The following is a 16145-nucleotide window of genomic DNA, read 5'->3' on the forward strand; positions in this document are numbered from 1 at the left end:
CGAAATGCAACCAGGAAGTTCGTTGAGGATAAACCGAAAACGGGTCGAAAAAAAGGTCCTGCTAACCCTCAGTTGGATAAACGTATACTGAAGGCGTTCGAGCAAAAGAAGGAGGTTTCAGTTCGGGATGTGGCCAAAAAAGTGGGCTCTTCGAAGTCAAATGTTCGTGCTAATGAACGTTTGAATCTTTGAACCTGTAAGAAGCAGAAACAACCAAAACGTAGGTTCGAAAGCTGTACAATACAATTCTTGCTGGAAATTTGAACTGCATAATCATGGATGACGAAACCTACGTGAAATTTGATTACAAATCCTTGCCGGGACCACAATATTATACGGTGCGAGAAGGGCAAGTGTTAAACCAGTCCGAGACATCGATTGAAGTCGAAAAATTTGGTAAGAAAGCTATGGTCTGGCAAGCAATTTGTAGCTGCGGTAAGATTTCGAAACCCTTTATCACCACTGCTTCAATGAACAGCGAAATATACATCAAGGAATGTTTACAAAAACGACTTCTACCCATGATTCGAAGCCACAAGGATCCTGTTGTCTTCTGGCAAGATCTTGCTTCTTGCCACTACTCGAAATCAACCGTAGAATGGTATACTACGGAAAATGTCACTTTCGTCCCAAAAGACATGAATCCACCAAATTGCCCACAACTTCGACCAATTGAGGAATTTTGGGCATTAATGAAGGCACATCTTAGGAAACATGTCTCGACAGCCGAAACCATTCAACAGTTCGAAAAAGATTGGAAAAAAGTGTCAAAACTTGTCGCCAATAAGTCTGTAATGAGGAACGTTCGCAAGAAGGTGCGCCAGCTAGTCTAGAATGGGTTGTAGTCTAATATTCACCCCGTTTCTGCAATCCGACGGATTTGTGATACGAACGAATCCACACTTTTGTCCGAGTTCGAATTTTGCATTCTTTATTCCGTTCGACTTGTATGATTCGATCGACTCTCGTTCGGGAACACTTGAAATTTCGAACACTAACCATCAAAGCTGTCAACACTTACACGTTCTATATTATTTATATTATTCATTTCTTAGTAAACGAAGCCGTCACACTTGTATAAACAAATTAGAACGATTCTAAACCGAACAGAAGTAATACGTACGCAAGTCGATCGAGTAATGTTCGAAAATTTAACAACTCGAATGAATGATATTCGAGTTCATTCCCAACTCGAACGGAATGCAGAATGGAAATTGCACAGTCGATCGGAATATTTCGAATCGATCGACGTACATAATAGGGGTGATTATCAGCATATCGAATAAAATTTGAATATCTAACACCTTATTTATTTATTTATTTATTTATTGTAAAATCAACAGACACGATGTGGTCCTAATGATTAATTCTAATACTATGTAAGAATTTGGTCCTTGTTTTATGCCGTGAAAGATTGAAGTCGAACTCAGATGACACTCGATTGAATGACCGTTGTAAGCCGATAATCGCCCCTTTTATCCCGTAGTTAGTGCGGCGTAAAGGAAGTCGAAGAAAAGCGTTGTTGCGGAGAGCTCGAGGACGAACATAGCTGTTGACTTCACGGAGCAATGTGGGGCAGTCGATCCTATCATTCAAAACATCTGCTATCATTGAAGCACGCGATAGCTCCCGTCTTACTTGCAGTGTGTCTAGACCGATTAGCAATCCGCGACTTTCATAACACGGTAGTTGATGAGGATTGGTCCAAGGTAAACGGCGAAGAGCGAATCGAACGAATCTACGTTGAATCGACTCGATTCTATTAACGCCATTGAAGTAGTGAGGGTTCCAAACAGCTGAACAATATTCCAGAGTAGAGCGAACGAGTGAACAGTATAGGGATTTCAAGCAGTAAACATCCGTAAAATGCTAAGCCGTTCTCATCACAAATCCAAGGTAGCGAGAAGCTTTAGCCACAATGTAGTTGGTGTGTTGCTTGAATGTTAACTGCTCGTCAAGAAAAACGCCGAGGTGTTTGATGCACGTCGATCTACCAATCATGAATCGCTCAATAAAGTATTCGAATTTTAAAGGCACTTTTTTTCTCGTATACGTAATAATCGAGCATTTTTCTGGGTTAACGGTCATGTGATTCAATTTGCACCAATCAGAAAAGATTGCCATTTGTCGCTGAAGGAACGTCGCATCCTCTGAGGTGCGAATAACACGGTAGATCTTGAGGTCATCTGCAAAAGATATGCGCGGTCCTTCCAGAGAAAAATTAACGTCGTTAAAGTAAAGCAAAAATATCAAAGGGCCGAGATGGCTCCCCTGTGGAATTCCAGATGTTGCAACAAATTCTTCGTCAATTTTAACCACTAGATGACGATTCCTGAGATATGATTGTATCCATCGAAGGACATTTGTACCAAAACCAAGTCGATCCAGTTTTGCTATTGTGATGTCATGGTTAATTTTGTCGAAGGCGAGGGAAAGATCGGTATAGATTACGTCCGTCTGAAAACCATTTGACATGGCGTTGGTCACGTAAGATGTAAAGGATAATAGATTGGTGGTTGTGGAACGCTTAGGTATAAACCCAAGTTGGGAATCATCGATATACTGCTTGCAATGATTGAAAATTGAAGTCAGTATTACTTTTTCGAACAGCTTGGGGATAGCGCTTATACAAGTTATACCACGGTAGTTGTTTATATCTCTTTTGTCTCCTTTCTTGTAGACCGGAAACATGAATGAAGCTTTCCATAAGTTGAGGAATACTCCCGTAGCTAGTGACATATTAAATAAACGGCAAAGGGGGGCAATTAACCCGGTTGAACATTTCTTTAAGATGACTGCTGGTATGGCGTCTGGGCCTGCAGAGGTGGAAGCCTTCATACCAACGATTGACGTTTGTATCGATTCATCGTCTATATCGATCGAGTGCATAGCATGATTGGATACAGGAACATTATTCGCGGCGTGTGCTATTTCCTGCAGAGATAGAAAATCGCAAGAGAAAACACTTGCGAACCTTTCCGAGAACAGCTGGCAAATTTCTTGAGTAGACGAACCAATACGATCTCCGAATTGCATTTGTGATGGCAAACCAAATTCTTTCCTTTGCTCATTAACATGCTTCCAGAAAGCTCTCGGGTTAGATTTCATTGTAAGTTGTATATTATTTAAATAACGTGCATGGCAACGCTTCGCGTTTTTTTTTTGTATATTTGATTTATCTTCACATAACGATTTCGCAGAACATATCCACCATGTTTGGAGTATTGTTTCAGAGCAGATTTTTGGGAATTTTCAAATGTCTTAATTCAACAATTTGCCACGGCGGATGCCGAGAATTTCGTCTGGACCGTTTTGGTACGAAGTAATCAATCGCATATATCAAAACATTAGAAAAGGTCTGAACAGCGGCGTTGACATCATCGTTGTCAAGAATTTCATCCCAGTCGATGTTCGATAGGAAGTCAGTCATGCTAGTATAGTCGGCTCTTTTAAAATTATAGCTGATGATGGCAGGTGCGTCACGGTTGCTGGACAAACGTTTAGTCTCGAGAATAATATGCAGCGGAGGATGATGTCGAACAGGTTTGACAAGAGAAAATGTTGCAGCACTGATCCTGGGTGCGACGTCAGATTTGCTGGAAAAGCAGAGGTCGAGCATTCGGCCGATCTCATTGACGGCATTATTTAACTGTCGTAACAAATTAAGATTGTACCTGTCGAGCAGAGTGGTAATCCCAATACGGAATGTTGATAATATGGGGTCAGCAAACGAAAATCCATCGGAAGTGGCACACTAATGTAAGCCGGGAAAGTTGAAGTCAATGGGCAGCGCTTGAGCAGACGAAATTTCGTTCAACGACACAATGTGTGCATTAATAAGCTGTAAGTCACGACAACGGTCCGGAAGAAGATAAATCGCACAAACGAAAAGTGTGAAATCGAATAGTTTTATGCGCACCCATACCTGCTCGACACAAAATCCTGGTGTGTTTTCAACCAGCTGAGCCTTCAGACGACGATGTATCGCAATAAGTACTCCACCTCGTATGCTCTTGGGACTGTTACGAATGTTACGATCAGTACGGAAGACTTCGTAATTAGATCCGTACCCTAGAACGGATAACGTATTTCCGTTAAGCCACGTTTCAGAGAGAGCGATGATGTCGTAACAATCGTCCGCACATGCTAGCCGATAATCGTCAATACACGTGCTTATGCCGCCTACATTTTGGTAGTAGATGTGCAAATTTGATGTATGATTGCCGTTTGTTGTGGTTTGGAAGACTCCTTCCACGCCACCACGCACAGGATCGGGACGACTGATGAACGCAGACTGCGGAAGCTCTACTGTGGGGGACGTATCAGGAGCTTCCAGAATGCGAATTTTGGTGTGTCTCGGTGTGGCATCAATCGATGCGTTGTGCTCAGCGCTAGAGCAAGACGGCTGTTGAATGAATTCAGGATGCTGACATCTGGAAGTGCGAAGCGGGTGAACACTAGAAGGCGACGATACAAAACAATACTTGCCTTGAGAAGGCGTTTAGAAGACTCTCGTAGCACACCCACACACAGGACCGGGACGGCTGGAGAACGCTGGCGGCAGTGGCTCGACCGTGATGGGGGATACGAGGGATACGAGAGCTTCCATAGCGCCAACTTCAGCGCGACCCAGCATTCTCACATCACACTTGCGAATTATTTACAGCGAAATTAAAGTGCGTTCATACTTTCTGGGACAGTCTTTACAGACGTGAATACATCTTACTTTGCTATGGGGTGCCTTTTCAATTTTTTTTCCATCGGAAATATGATCTGCAATTTATGATGGAATTTTTAGTTGTATGACATAACCACAAATAATTCATATCGAAAGTTTTGTGAAATGTATGGTATCAACGAGTATCATGACTGAGCAGGAAGTAAAGCAAGTAGATCTTAAGTACTTCTTTTTGGTTGGTTCAAGTCAAGGCTCGATTCCAGAATCCATTTATGCGTTACTTTGCCATAAGCTATAATTGTTACGTAGCATTACATGCGTTAAGTTTTGTATGTTACAGGCGTTACGAAGTGTTACATGTGATACTGTCATATATTGATTTTATTGATAATTACATCTGCATTAAATTAGAGGAAACTATTTGTATTCGTGTTAATTCGGTTATGTCTGACATTACCCACCCTCATTTTTTTGAGAGCCCAGCCCCCACATCTTTCTCATTACCACTGTTGTCTTCTAAATATGATTGGAAATAAATTACAGTGCTATAATTCTAAGAACGTACTCCAACGAAACGAAATATACCATCTGGGATCTCTTGTAGCCATGCTCGCTAGCGTACAACACGTATATCATTTTATATAAAAGTTAAAATAGAACAACCACTTTTTTCTATCAATAATAGATTCCGAGTTAAAAACGATTTTTAAATTTTTCTCGCAAAAATACTACCTTTTTTGACAACAAATTGATTTCTTCATCCATGCAAAACAAATGGTTTGTCATACTGCAGATGGGTGCAAAGTTTCATTCAATTTGGAGCAAGTCGATTCTGATTTTGCCACCTTTTCTGCTGTTAATTTTTGTAGGTGATCGCTATAAGAACTATCGTAATCATGTTTTCCTGTTGAATTTTTTTCCCCGCAGGGTACCAGTCGTCCATCGCACTATCACGTCCTATGGGACGATAACCATTTCGAGTCAGATGAGCTCCAGTGCCTCACGTATCAGCTATGCCACACATACGTCCGGTGTACCCGTTCGGTTTCGATTCCGGCACCCGCCTACTATGCCCATCTGGTGGCATTTAGGGCTAGGTAAGTGTGCTCTAGACATGGACGATCTCCGTGCAACGGTTTGATTTCTTTCGTTTGTTTCTCTTCCCCCACGCAGATACCACCTTGTTGAAAAGGAACACGATTCCGGCGAAGGATCTCACCAGAGTGGTTGCTCTGAGGACAGAACACCCGGTGCGATGGCTCGTGCAATCACCGTACATGCCGATACCAAAAAAGTTATGTACTTTGCTTAAACGAAGTATTTTTTTGTCTGTTTAGTTTATTATTTTGTACTAACTTATACTAATACGAAGCTATTTTTCGTAAAACATTCAGTAATTGTACATTCTGGTAGCACACTAGAGAAGAATTATTATGTTTCAAAAAAAAAAACCATCCATTGGAGGAAAATATTAACAGTAGGACCACACTGCCTAACAGTGCGCGGTTTGTGGCCATAGTCAGGATTAGCAGTTGGAATTATTTAAATATTGATGGGACGTACAATTGCTTCGGATTAGATGGTTAGTAGATTTGTTCTCGTACTGAGGTAGACAACATTGTAGGAGAATCAAACCTCAAGCAAAGGCGAATTATTTACATTCGGTGGACGAGCCACTCAAGCAATAGCAATGCAAACGTCGTGTATAGGTTTCAAAGAAAGTTCTTTCCTTTCTGATGTTATTTGTCATTTTAATGATACGGCAACTCTTCGCAGTTTTGTAGGTTATATTTACTTATTTTCTAGGCAACACGTACACGCAAACACCAAGAAAGGTTTCTTTAAGGATTAGTATACTTTTGCTCAAAGACGTATCACATCTTATAGGTTTCGAATGGCTTTAATTCCAAAACGAGAGACAGAATATGAAAAAATGAAACAAATTTTCTAAGCTTCCAATTTAGTTTTAAACTAGTATACGGCTAATAGTGAAGGCGTACCCCTTTTTTATGCCCATATGTATCAAATTCTAATTCAGCACTAGCTTTTAAGTCCAGAGGCTTTCCGACGTGACAGTGAAGAAAGATGTTTCACAATGGTTAACACTTATCATCCTTACTTAGAGTTTTTATATCGCTCATGGATATCTCTCGTTCGTTAGTTTATTGTATTTTTTTTAAATCAAATTGAAATGTGTGAATGGAAAAAGTCTAGAAACGAAAAAAAAAAAGATTTCCAATGAACAATACACGCAAACCAGCTTTAAAACTAATCTCGTATGGAAACTGTATAAACAAAGAAACACTTTTAGGGAACAATCTCATCCAGACGCAATAGAAAGTAAATTGTAGACATTCCTCAAATCAGACAATCGAAAGCATGTCGAGAGCAAGCAAGCAAGCACGTCAACTATCTCCGATGTCTGGTAGAACAAGTAAACGAAAGCAAAGCAAAATAGAAAGCGAATTGTTTCACCTGTTTTTGTTGTTAATGTATTTTTATGTTTAATCGAAAATGAAGCAAGCAAATTGAAAACTAAGTACTCAAGAAGCAGTTTAACTTATGGATGATAAAACAACAAGGATGTAAACACGAAATCAAACAAGGGAATAATTTTATAAGTAGTAAAAATTTCCTATCACTCGACGGAACATAAGCTATTATTCATTAAAAAATTTTGTTTCTGTTCTGCCAAAGCAGAAGCATGCAAGTGAAGAAGAGAGGCCGGAGAAGAGATCGAGAGGGTCAGAGCAGATCAAGGAAGCCAATCCCAAGTGAGAATCATCCAGCAAATAGGGGGAACTTAATGCTAAATGCTCCTTGCGCAGAGGAACCGAACGAAGCCAAGCCACTAAACGTCAAATATGGGAAAAACAATTATTCGATAGTAAGCATATAGGTCGTAGTTTGTACTCTAATAGCTAGCTCGTAAGTCAGCCACAATATTAAAACAAACAACTCGTACACCGTTATATTGTATAGGATCAAAGAAACATCTTCTATTGGAGAAAATCTCTAAATGTGTTTAGAAGTAGAATCAAACCGGAGTGAATGATGACGGCGGTAGTGTATGACATCAAACTTTATGAACAAATGCTGATCTATCATTTATAATACCTACCGAATCATGTCGATGTGTATGATTATTTAAATCAAACGTGAGTATGTACCGGACATACTAATTTTAAACACGCGAAAGAAAAAGTAACATATTAGCACATAAGAAGAATTTTAACCAGAACAGTTAAAGTCACATTTTAACTGTTGAAGTTATGAACATTGCAGAACAGAAACAACATAGTGAACAACATTCGAATAGAAACATCATTAAGCTCAAAGAGTGGAATACACTGCACACATACAAGGAAAATAACACTTGATTGCACCAAATTCTGAACATTACTGTTTGTTTTTTAGCCATAATATGAAAACCGTAGAGAAACTACCAAAAAAAATTAACGAAACAATTTCTGTGTCTGTCATGAGAGTTAAGTGGACGGGCTGTTTTTGTTTGAGTTGATGCGATCCTCAAGCTTATCACACATGGATTCGTTTTATGAACTGCAATCTCTTGTTGTTGTCGTCAAATCAAGAAAACTCAGGAAATTTGTTTTTGTTTTACCTGGAGAGACCTTGAATTTTCAGAGAATCTTCGCTCGAGTCAAGAAAATTTTCACAACTGTGATTTTTGATGTGGAAGCAATCGGAGCATCACATCTTTGTTTTCTATATAGGTATGCAAATTAAAAATTCAAAGAAGTAATTATACAACAAATGTTCAGGTTTTGAACAAGTACAGTTCATTCAATTTTGTTTCGATTAGTAATATTATTTGCACCTGCTGATTTGAAAATTTTCTGCACATCGTTTCGAATAGATAAACCCGAACCTTCTCCAGAATATCTTTCGTTTAATGGTACGATTCTAAATCCGGCCAGAGAGTCATTGGACCATTGTGTATGAGTTGACGTTTTGAAGGCATTCCTTTATATACATACGTGCCTATTGATTGTACCGGTTGTCACAAAAGGAGTGCTCCGCTTTCCACATGAGCACATTGGTGACAAATCATGTATTTTTTGGCAAAGTAGTATCTGCTTTCTAACGTCTTCAGGGACATCTAACTTTTGAGGGGAAGTGGAAAACAATAGTCCCGGAAGCTACCAGAAGTCAGCTCTCACGTATGTCTCGATTTGGAGCCTTTTGGGCGTTTTTTCGCGAAATTTTCGAACCCGAACGAAAGTGTAGATTCGTTCGTATCACAAATTCGTCGGATTGCAGAATAGGGGTGATAATCAAATACACACTTTTCGCAAAGTGATTTTGGGCCGATGCTGTTCTTTCGACTCCATTTTCGCAACGATTAGGCTTTTTACCGTAACTTCTAACTAATCGGATGAACACATTTTGACAGTTCAGCGATACTGTTTGTAAACAGTACCGCAGAACTGTCGAGGATCAATTTTTGTTCATTTGTGACGTCACGATAAAAAATTGCGAAACTGCTACTGTCACACAATGTTAACATTGCACATTGAACAAGTCTCACCCAAAATTCTAATTGAAAAATACTCAATGGGTAAAAAGTTACAGCGATTTGAAAGTGACGCAATTTAAATCCGTAAAGCGACATTTCAGTTGGAAAACATTTGGATTGGCTTTTCAAATCAAAAGCGAAACGTACGCGAAACTTCAAACAAAATTGAAGTCCTACAGAAGTATCCCACGAGAGCCGCCAGAGGATGGATCGTGTTTGTCTGATTGCGAGTTCAGATAAACTTCAACACTTTTGTCACTTTTCACCGAAACTAATCAATTCCGTTCCAAATTGCTGTCATTCCCGAATCTGGATTGTTTTTAAGCTTCACGCAAAAATGTCATTAAGGACTGAGGCCAGTAGACCGCGTAAAACCACGTGGCTCGCTATGCGTATTACATTTCTCTCCATGCTCTCTCGCAAATGTGCAAAATTACTCTCGATGTGACCGGGTTGCCAAGAAAGTTTTGATATTTTCGGTTACAAGTTTGACTACACCACAAAAAATCCAAGAAAGCTACCGCTTGTTTGGCAGCCTTTTTGAGCCGATTTTATTTCTCTCTCATGTTTCGTTACGTTACCAGGGAACTAGAATGGCGCCGCCATAGAAACCGACTTACCTTTACAATAATAACTTTCCCTTCACTTTTATCGCGACAACATATATGTTTTTATGCACTAATCGCATCTAAATTAAATTATCTAGACATTGTCAGGATAGACTTTTGATCCATGCTTTTGGAGGCGAGATATTCAATGAACAAGTTGAAGGTTGCCATTTTCAGCTATGTAATTCTTCCTTCAGAAAAAAGACTCCCGACCGCTAAAGTCAATGAATCATTCTGAAATTTTCACAGAATAATCTAAACTAATTTTCTAAGAGATTGTCAATTAGATTTTTTGATTTTCGTCACCGTTTCTGAGAAAATCAGATTTGAAGCGTGAAAATAGCCCTCTAAAACGCCCTTAAACACACTGGCCTCAGCCCTTAGTTAGGTGAATTTTCAATTGAGAATTCTTGGATCGTTTCTATTTGAAACGCAAGCGCGCAAAAATGTAGCACGACCTAGAACTGTTACGTTACATATTTCAAGGCGACACCTAGCGTCATAATTATCACCTTATTTCTGTCACCCCAATTACGTATTTCGTTCAAAACGGATGAATTCGATCGAATACGACATTTTACATTCTGTATCTCGATCGAGTTCGAGTTTGCCATACAATAGCATCGATCAAACTACAGAATGTAAATTTTTACGTTCGATCGAAATGCAGAACAGGGGTGTATATTTGCATGTAACCGAATTTTGAACACAAATCTGGTGCAAAGTGACTGAATACCGAAATCTCGGACATCACTCGCTGTACCTGTAAACACAATTACGTTTACGTTCTAATCAATCACACTTTCAAACGTTGTACATTAAGTAAGAATAACGCCAATCTAATTTTAAACCATCAGTTCTGGCACAGACTTAATTTGTAATAAAAAATGTTTGATATCATTTTTTATTTGACTTGTTTTTTCGCTGATATTGCATCATCATGCTTGTTTACGTCCGTATCAACTATTGGACGAACGAATACTTTCGAACGAATACGAACAAATCATTCTTTTTTTCACTTGAATGTGTATGAACGCCATTTCTGTGCAAAAGAAGGATCGGCATCGCAGGTAGCTTTTTAGGAAGATTTCAAGTATCAAAGAAGAGAGAAGTGAACAATTTTATTCAAGTCGGTGTTTTGACACAGATAGTTTCTTTCAAGATATTGTAACAGAAATTTAGTTACAATATTTTTGTGTAGAATTTCATAAGAATTTAAACATGGTTAGATTGACCGATGCCGCCTCTCGTCCTTGGTTCAAACCATGAATGCGTTCATGAATTACTTGATATGATTCTTCTCCGCTCCGGACCTTCGAGATATATTTAAGTCCACCGGGTTTATATCGATGCTGGCAGGATTCGTCTCTACTACTCCCCAGAGGAATCGCGACACTTATTTGTTGCTGTCGTAAGCAAATAACATGGCACTGATAGTCCAAATGGATTAACCGAAGAACCGGTTGCATCTGGGTTTGTAATGAAAATGGTAGTATTAGCGAGAATCTGGCGTCGTTCAACTATTTCTCATAGGAGTTTTTTACCGTTGCCATAACAATGCTTAGTAGTAGTGCAGGTAATACGATGAAAACAGTCGCAACATGTGCAAATGAATGGAAATGAAAGTGTCACTTATGAGAAATGCACCAATGCATTGTGTTAATGTGTTATTGGCACACTGCTCTATGCGACCTGCCCCTTGTATGCCGCTCACATTTGTGTTTTCAGGAAAATCCCCAGAAGCGAGTTTCGATAGTGAACGTAAGAACATTTTTCAATGTGCAATTGGGGCATAATCAAGGCGGTTGTACGAAAACCCTTTCCCAGAAAATAAAACAACGAAGTATTTTCCCCAGAATGTACCGTTCTCCAAAAAACATATTCACGAAGGTACTAATTAGTAGAAAGACACACAAAAGAATTTACCATTCCCTAGAATGCCATCTCCTAGAAACTGTTTCCTCAGAATGGAAAATTATACAGAAACAACTTGGGAACAGAAAAGCATCTACGGCGGTTAGGGGTTCGAAACCAAACGAAAATAATTTTCCATAAAATTTCGGGAATGCTCATTAACTGTCATTTTCAAGGCAACTATGCTTGCGCCCCCGCAGAAATCACCTCTGTCTAGTGGCGGGCGTTTGCCCGGATTATCCAAATCTAGGGGCTATCCCTCAGTTAAGTCCGAACGTGCGGCAGCGAGGTCGGACAGTAGGTCATTAAAAACGATGAGGCGTAGCCGCATTAGACCTTTCAAAATCGCAGTAAATTAGAACAAATTCTATTAAGCAGCATGTTGATCTGTTATGCCAAATGATCATTATGCCAAATAACTATTATGCCAAATAACCATTATGCCAAACGGTATTATACCAATAATATTCTAGCGACTGATGCCTTCGAGTATATGGTTTTCTGGACTTTGGTACATTCTGGGAATTTTTTTTCTGGATTTTCTTACTTTCTAGAGTTTGTATTTCCGGAGATTAGTTTTTTCTGGGCAATGAATTTCTGTGGAAAAAGCTTCGGTTGTTTATGTTCTGGAGAATGGAATACATATTTATTCTGTAAATGTTAGCTTTTCCCTGCTCCAGAAATAAATAAATGAATAGGAAATTACAGTTCAACTGAAGTCGCCCGGAATCGAATTCGCAGTATCGGATTCTTTCAAGCTTATTGTAGACTGACAAGCGTCAGTAGCTTTGAGCCACGAAAAGAGCGAATTGTAGGTTAGTGCTGCAGCAACAATATATCAAAACAGTTGTCCGAGCATGCGGAAGGTAAACACGCGTCATGGTGTTTCCTTTTATATGGAAAACTTGAATTTTGCGCTGTCATAATACGCATATAATCTCATAATACTAAACATCGTTCTGATGGAATGACGTTGAGTACAACAAGAGATTTTCGCAATAAAAATCTCCCATGTTAAGTTCGAAAAAGCCCCCCTATAGTAAAATAAGACATTTTCACGTAAAAAAATTCATATGCAGAATAATTTTGCACACAAACACGTGTTCTGGATGAAGCCTGGTGGATCGCATCAGTCATCAAATAAACGGCAACTTCAAATATTACTAATACTCTTTCATTTTATACCCATGTTCGCATATATTTTAAATGTGCTTTTTCATGGTTAGGGTCGAAACCCAATTTCATCAACGAGCTAAGGTTTCAATGTGCCAAGTGGCAGCCAAATCACACACACTTCTGACGAATAGTCGCTCCCACATATAAAAAAGCATACACACTCACATTCTGTATCGAATAGTAAAAAAAAAGAATCCACCAACAGGAATCAAACTTAGATCCCACACCAAATTATGCACGCACGGAAACGGTTAAACAGAAACAATGACAAATATCTCAACTGATGAATGCGATATATATATATATATATATATATATATATATATATATATATATATATATATATATATATATATATATATATATATATATATATATATATATATATATATATATATATATATATATATATATATATATATATATATATATATATATATATATATATATATATATATATATATATGTACTAGTGTATAAGAAACATGAATGAATATATCTAATAATACATGAGTAACAAGAACCGGGAAATTTCTATTCAATGTTAGATCGTACTTTTTTGTAATTTATTGAAACTAAACCAACTGTCCTTAACAAGTGAACCAGCAGCATGAAGAAGATAAAATTATCTAGGATTAAGCGATTAACTTGAGAAGTTGAACATGAATCAAAGATATCAAACAACCTAAATATTATATATAATGATAGAAAAACGGTAATTAAAAATGAGGGAGAATTGATTGACGCAGTATTGATGATCAATCTGAGAATCAAATCATGCTGGTACCGAGGAATAACGATCAACAAACAAGGGATTTTCATCGCTAAAGTAGACTATAAGCATTGATGGGTAGTGGATGGAAGGCCTTCGACTAGGCGAGGTAAACGCATGTTTCCCGACAGGCTGCGGGCTGTCCGGGAGAAGTGATTAAAAACCAATACATTGCAACTGAAAACACAAACAGCCGAGTGTGTAGCTTGTGCTAGGAATTATTTTATTGGATATATTTAGTTAAACTAATTTGTAAGACCTCTAGCAAAAAAACAAAAAAAAATAACACGAAAAAAGGAACTTCAGCAAAGCAAAAACAAACACCATCGAAGCCAATTGAACGTACGCATAATTGATCTTCATTATAGTGAAAGTAATTAAACTAGCATAACATTGTACACCCCCCCCAACTCGATCACAGGTTTCTTTTATGATACTTTTTTTTTTTTGCTAGTACAGTGAATTCTGTTAGGACACTATCGCAGCTCCTTTCGTATTTATTTGTTTGGAGGATTTCGTTTCCCTTTCAAGCAAACAAAAAATAAAAACAACTTGAATTGTATGCATAAATATAGAATAAACTGTTTCAAGTTTAGATTAATTGTAGCTGAGTTTTGTTTCATGTGTCCGTTGTTGTATATCACCAACTTTTTAATATTTATTATAAAAAAAAACTCTTAAAGAGAAAAAACATTTTTTTAAATTTTCCTTTACGTTTCGTCTTAGATTCATCAGTGCATAACAGTTTATGCTGAGGTGTTATGTCACTTAGCAGATCAACATAAACCGCTAGACAGTTGATGCTATATGCAAAACACGTGTAAAACAATCATCGACTTTTGGTAGACTTAGCGATTTATGTTGAACTTGAAAGTGGCATAACAGTTCAACAAAAACTGTTACATACTGACGAATCTAAGACGTAACGTGAAGTAAAATAAATGCGGATGTCGGGCCTAATTAACTTCAAACTGCTGTGTCCTCTCAAAAGCCGTAAATATTTCGATGATTGTTGTTCTTTTCATATAGGAAGGCTATGCAATCACTTAGAAATCCGGCTTTTGAACCGAGATCCGGAGGGTCGAGTGTCATATACTATTCGAATCAGTTGGTCGAAAACGCAAAATATCTGTGTGTATGTATGTATTTTTGTGCACTCACTGGCCCTTATCACCGGTATCACTTCACGGTGAAAATCAAGTAAAGAGAATGAAGATCACTATCAGGAACATCGCATGAACAAAATTTTGTTGGGAAAATGTGTTTTTTTTTCAATACAGTGATTACTTTACTGTGCGTGATACTGGTAATAAGGAAAATCAAGTGAAGTGACATGTAAGCGAAATGAATGTGAAAGTGGATGTGAGAACGGTAATAAGGGCCACTTTTCTCGGAAATGGCTGGGACCAGGGCAGCCGAGAGAAAATTCGGGCCCGGGGGGACTGCAATATTACGGGCTCCTAAAACGAGAATAAAAAGAACATTGTGATCGTGGGAATATCATCGTATCAAAAGATTTATAAATACATTATACTAACAAAATAATTCACAAGCCGAATTTGTTTTTTATACTTGCTCTTCTTTGATATTACTCTCTCCTCTCGCCGGCCCTGGCTGAGACGATTTACACCAACTTAGATTCAAATGAACGGTCTTACGATCCTGAATTTAATTTCAATAAGGCATCCGGTTCCGGAATGACGAGAGGTGAGAGAAAGGTTTTAAGATTTTGAAGAAATTTCTTGAATTTGATCTTGATCACACTTTTGGTCCCGGAATGATCTAATTTGGAGATCTTGTTAGCAGATGACCAAATGATCTAACTTTAGCTATGCCGGTTCTCAGTTTTCGGTTCCAGAAGTACTGGAAACGGTCCTGGACGTCGACTTTAACTTGTTTCGATTTCTCAGAGATAGCAGGCCGATTTTTACAAACTTAGATTCAAATGGAAGATTTTATAGTACTTTTTTTATTTTTTTTATTCAATATTATAATATAATTTTATGGCACACTGCTTAAGCTCTAAGATGCCAAGGGTATTTACTAATCTTAATTGCGACTAACTTAAAACTAGAATAGTATCATTATGTAATGTAGTATCGGGGTAGCGGATTCTCGAGAATTCAGCTTTCAGCTGGCGATCGGCAGTGGCCGGTGAATTGAATATTGCGTGAGGGTCTTCCATATGGCGTTGGTGAATATTCATGTTGGCCGCATCCTTCGGTCCGTGTGGGTCCGCAGGAAACACCCCCAGGCTACGAAGGGTAGGCGGGTGGCCCGCATGGTGACAATCGACTGGAGCGGTCTTCCGTGGGCGGTGATGATGATATTGCCAAAGAGAATGAAAGAGAAGTAAATATTGTGGAAAACGTGGTAAAAAGGGGATGTGGGAACAAAATGTCTGAAAACGACAGAGATCTAATTAGTTGCCATCGAGATGGTGAAGAAACGGGGAAGGGG

At 38.5% G+C, this 16145-nt stretch overlaps 1 protein-coding gene across 2 annotated transcripts in view; it reads left to right on the forward strand.

The window, feature by feature from the left end:
- The window catches only part of LOC131439546 (protein argonaute-2), a 98792-nt gene extending 90717 nt beyond the window's left edge, over window positions 1-8075 (forward strand). For both annotated transcript variants that reach the window (XM_058610695.1, XM_058610696.1), the window contains exons 13-14: window positions 5606-5775; window positions 5852-8075. In XM_058610695.1, the coding sequence (XP_058466678.1) occupies window positions 5606-5775; window positions 5852-5990 (309 nt within the window). In that variant the 3' untranslated portion in view covers window positions 5991-8075. The remainder of the gene's footprint in view (window positions 1-5605; window positions 5776-5851) is intronic.
- The last annotated feature ends 8070 nt before the right edge of the window (window positions 8076-16145 follow it).

This window comes from Malaya genurostris, chromosome 3 (genome assembly GCF_030247185.1).
Source record: "Malaya genurostris strain Urasoe2022 chromosome 3, Malgen_1.1, whole genome shotgun sequence".
Taxonomy (NCBI): Eukaryota; Metazoa; Arthropoda; class Insecta; order Diptera; family Culicidae; genus Malaya; species Malaya genurostris.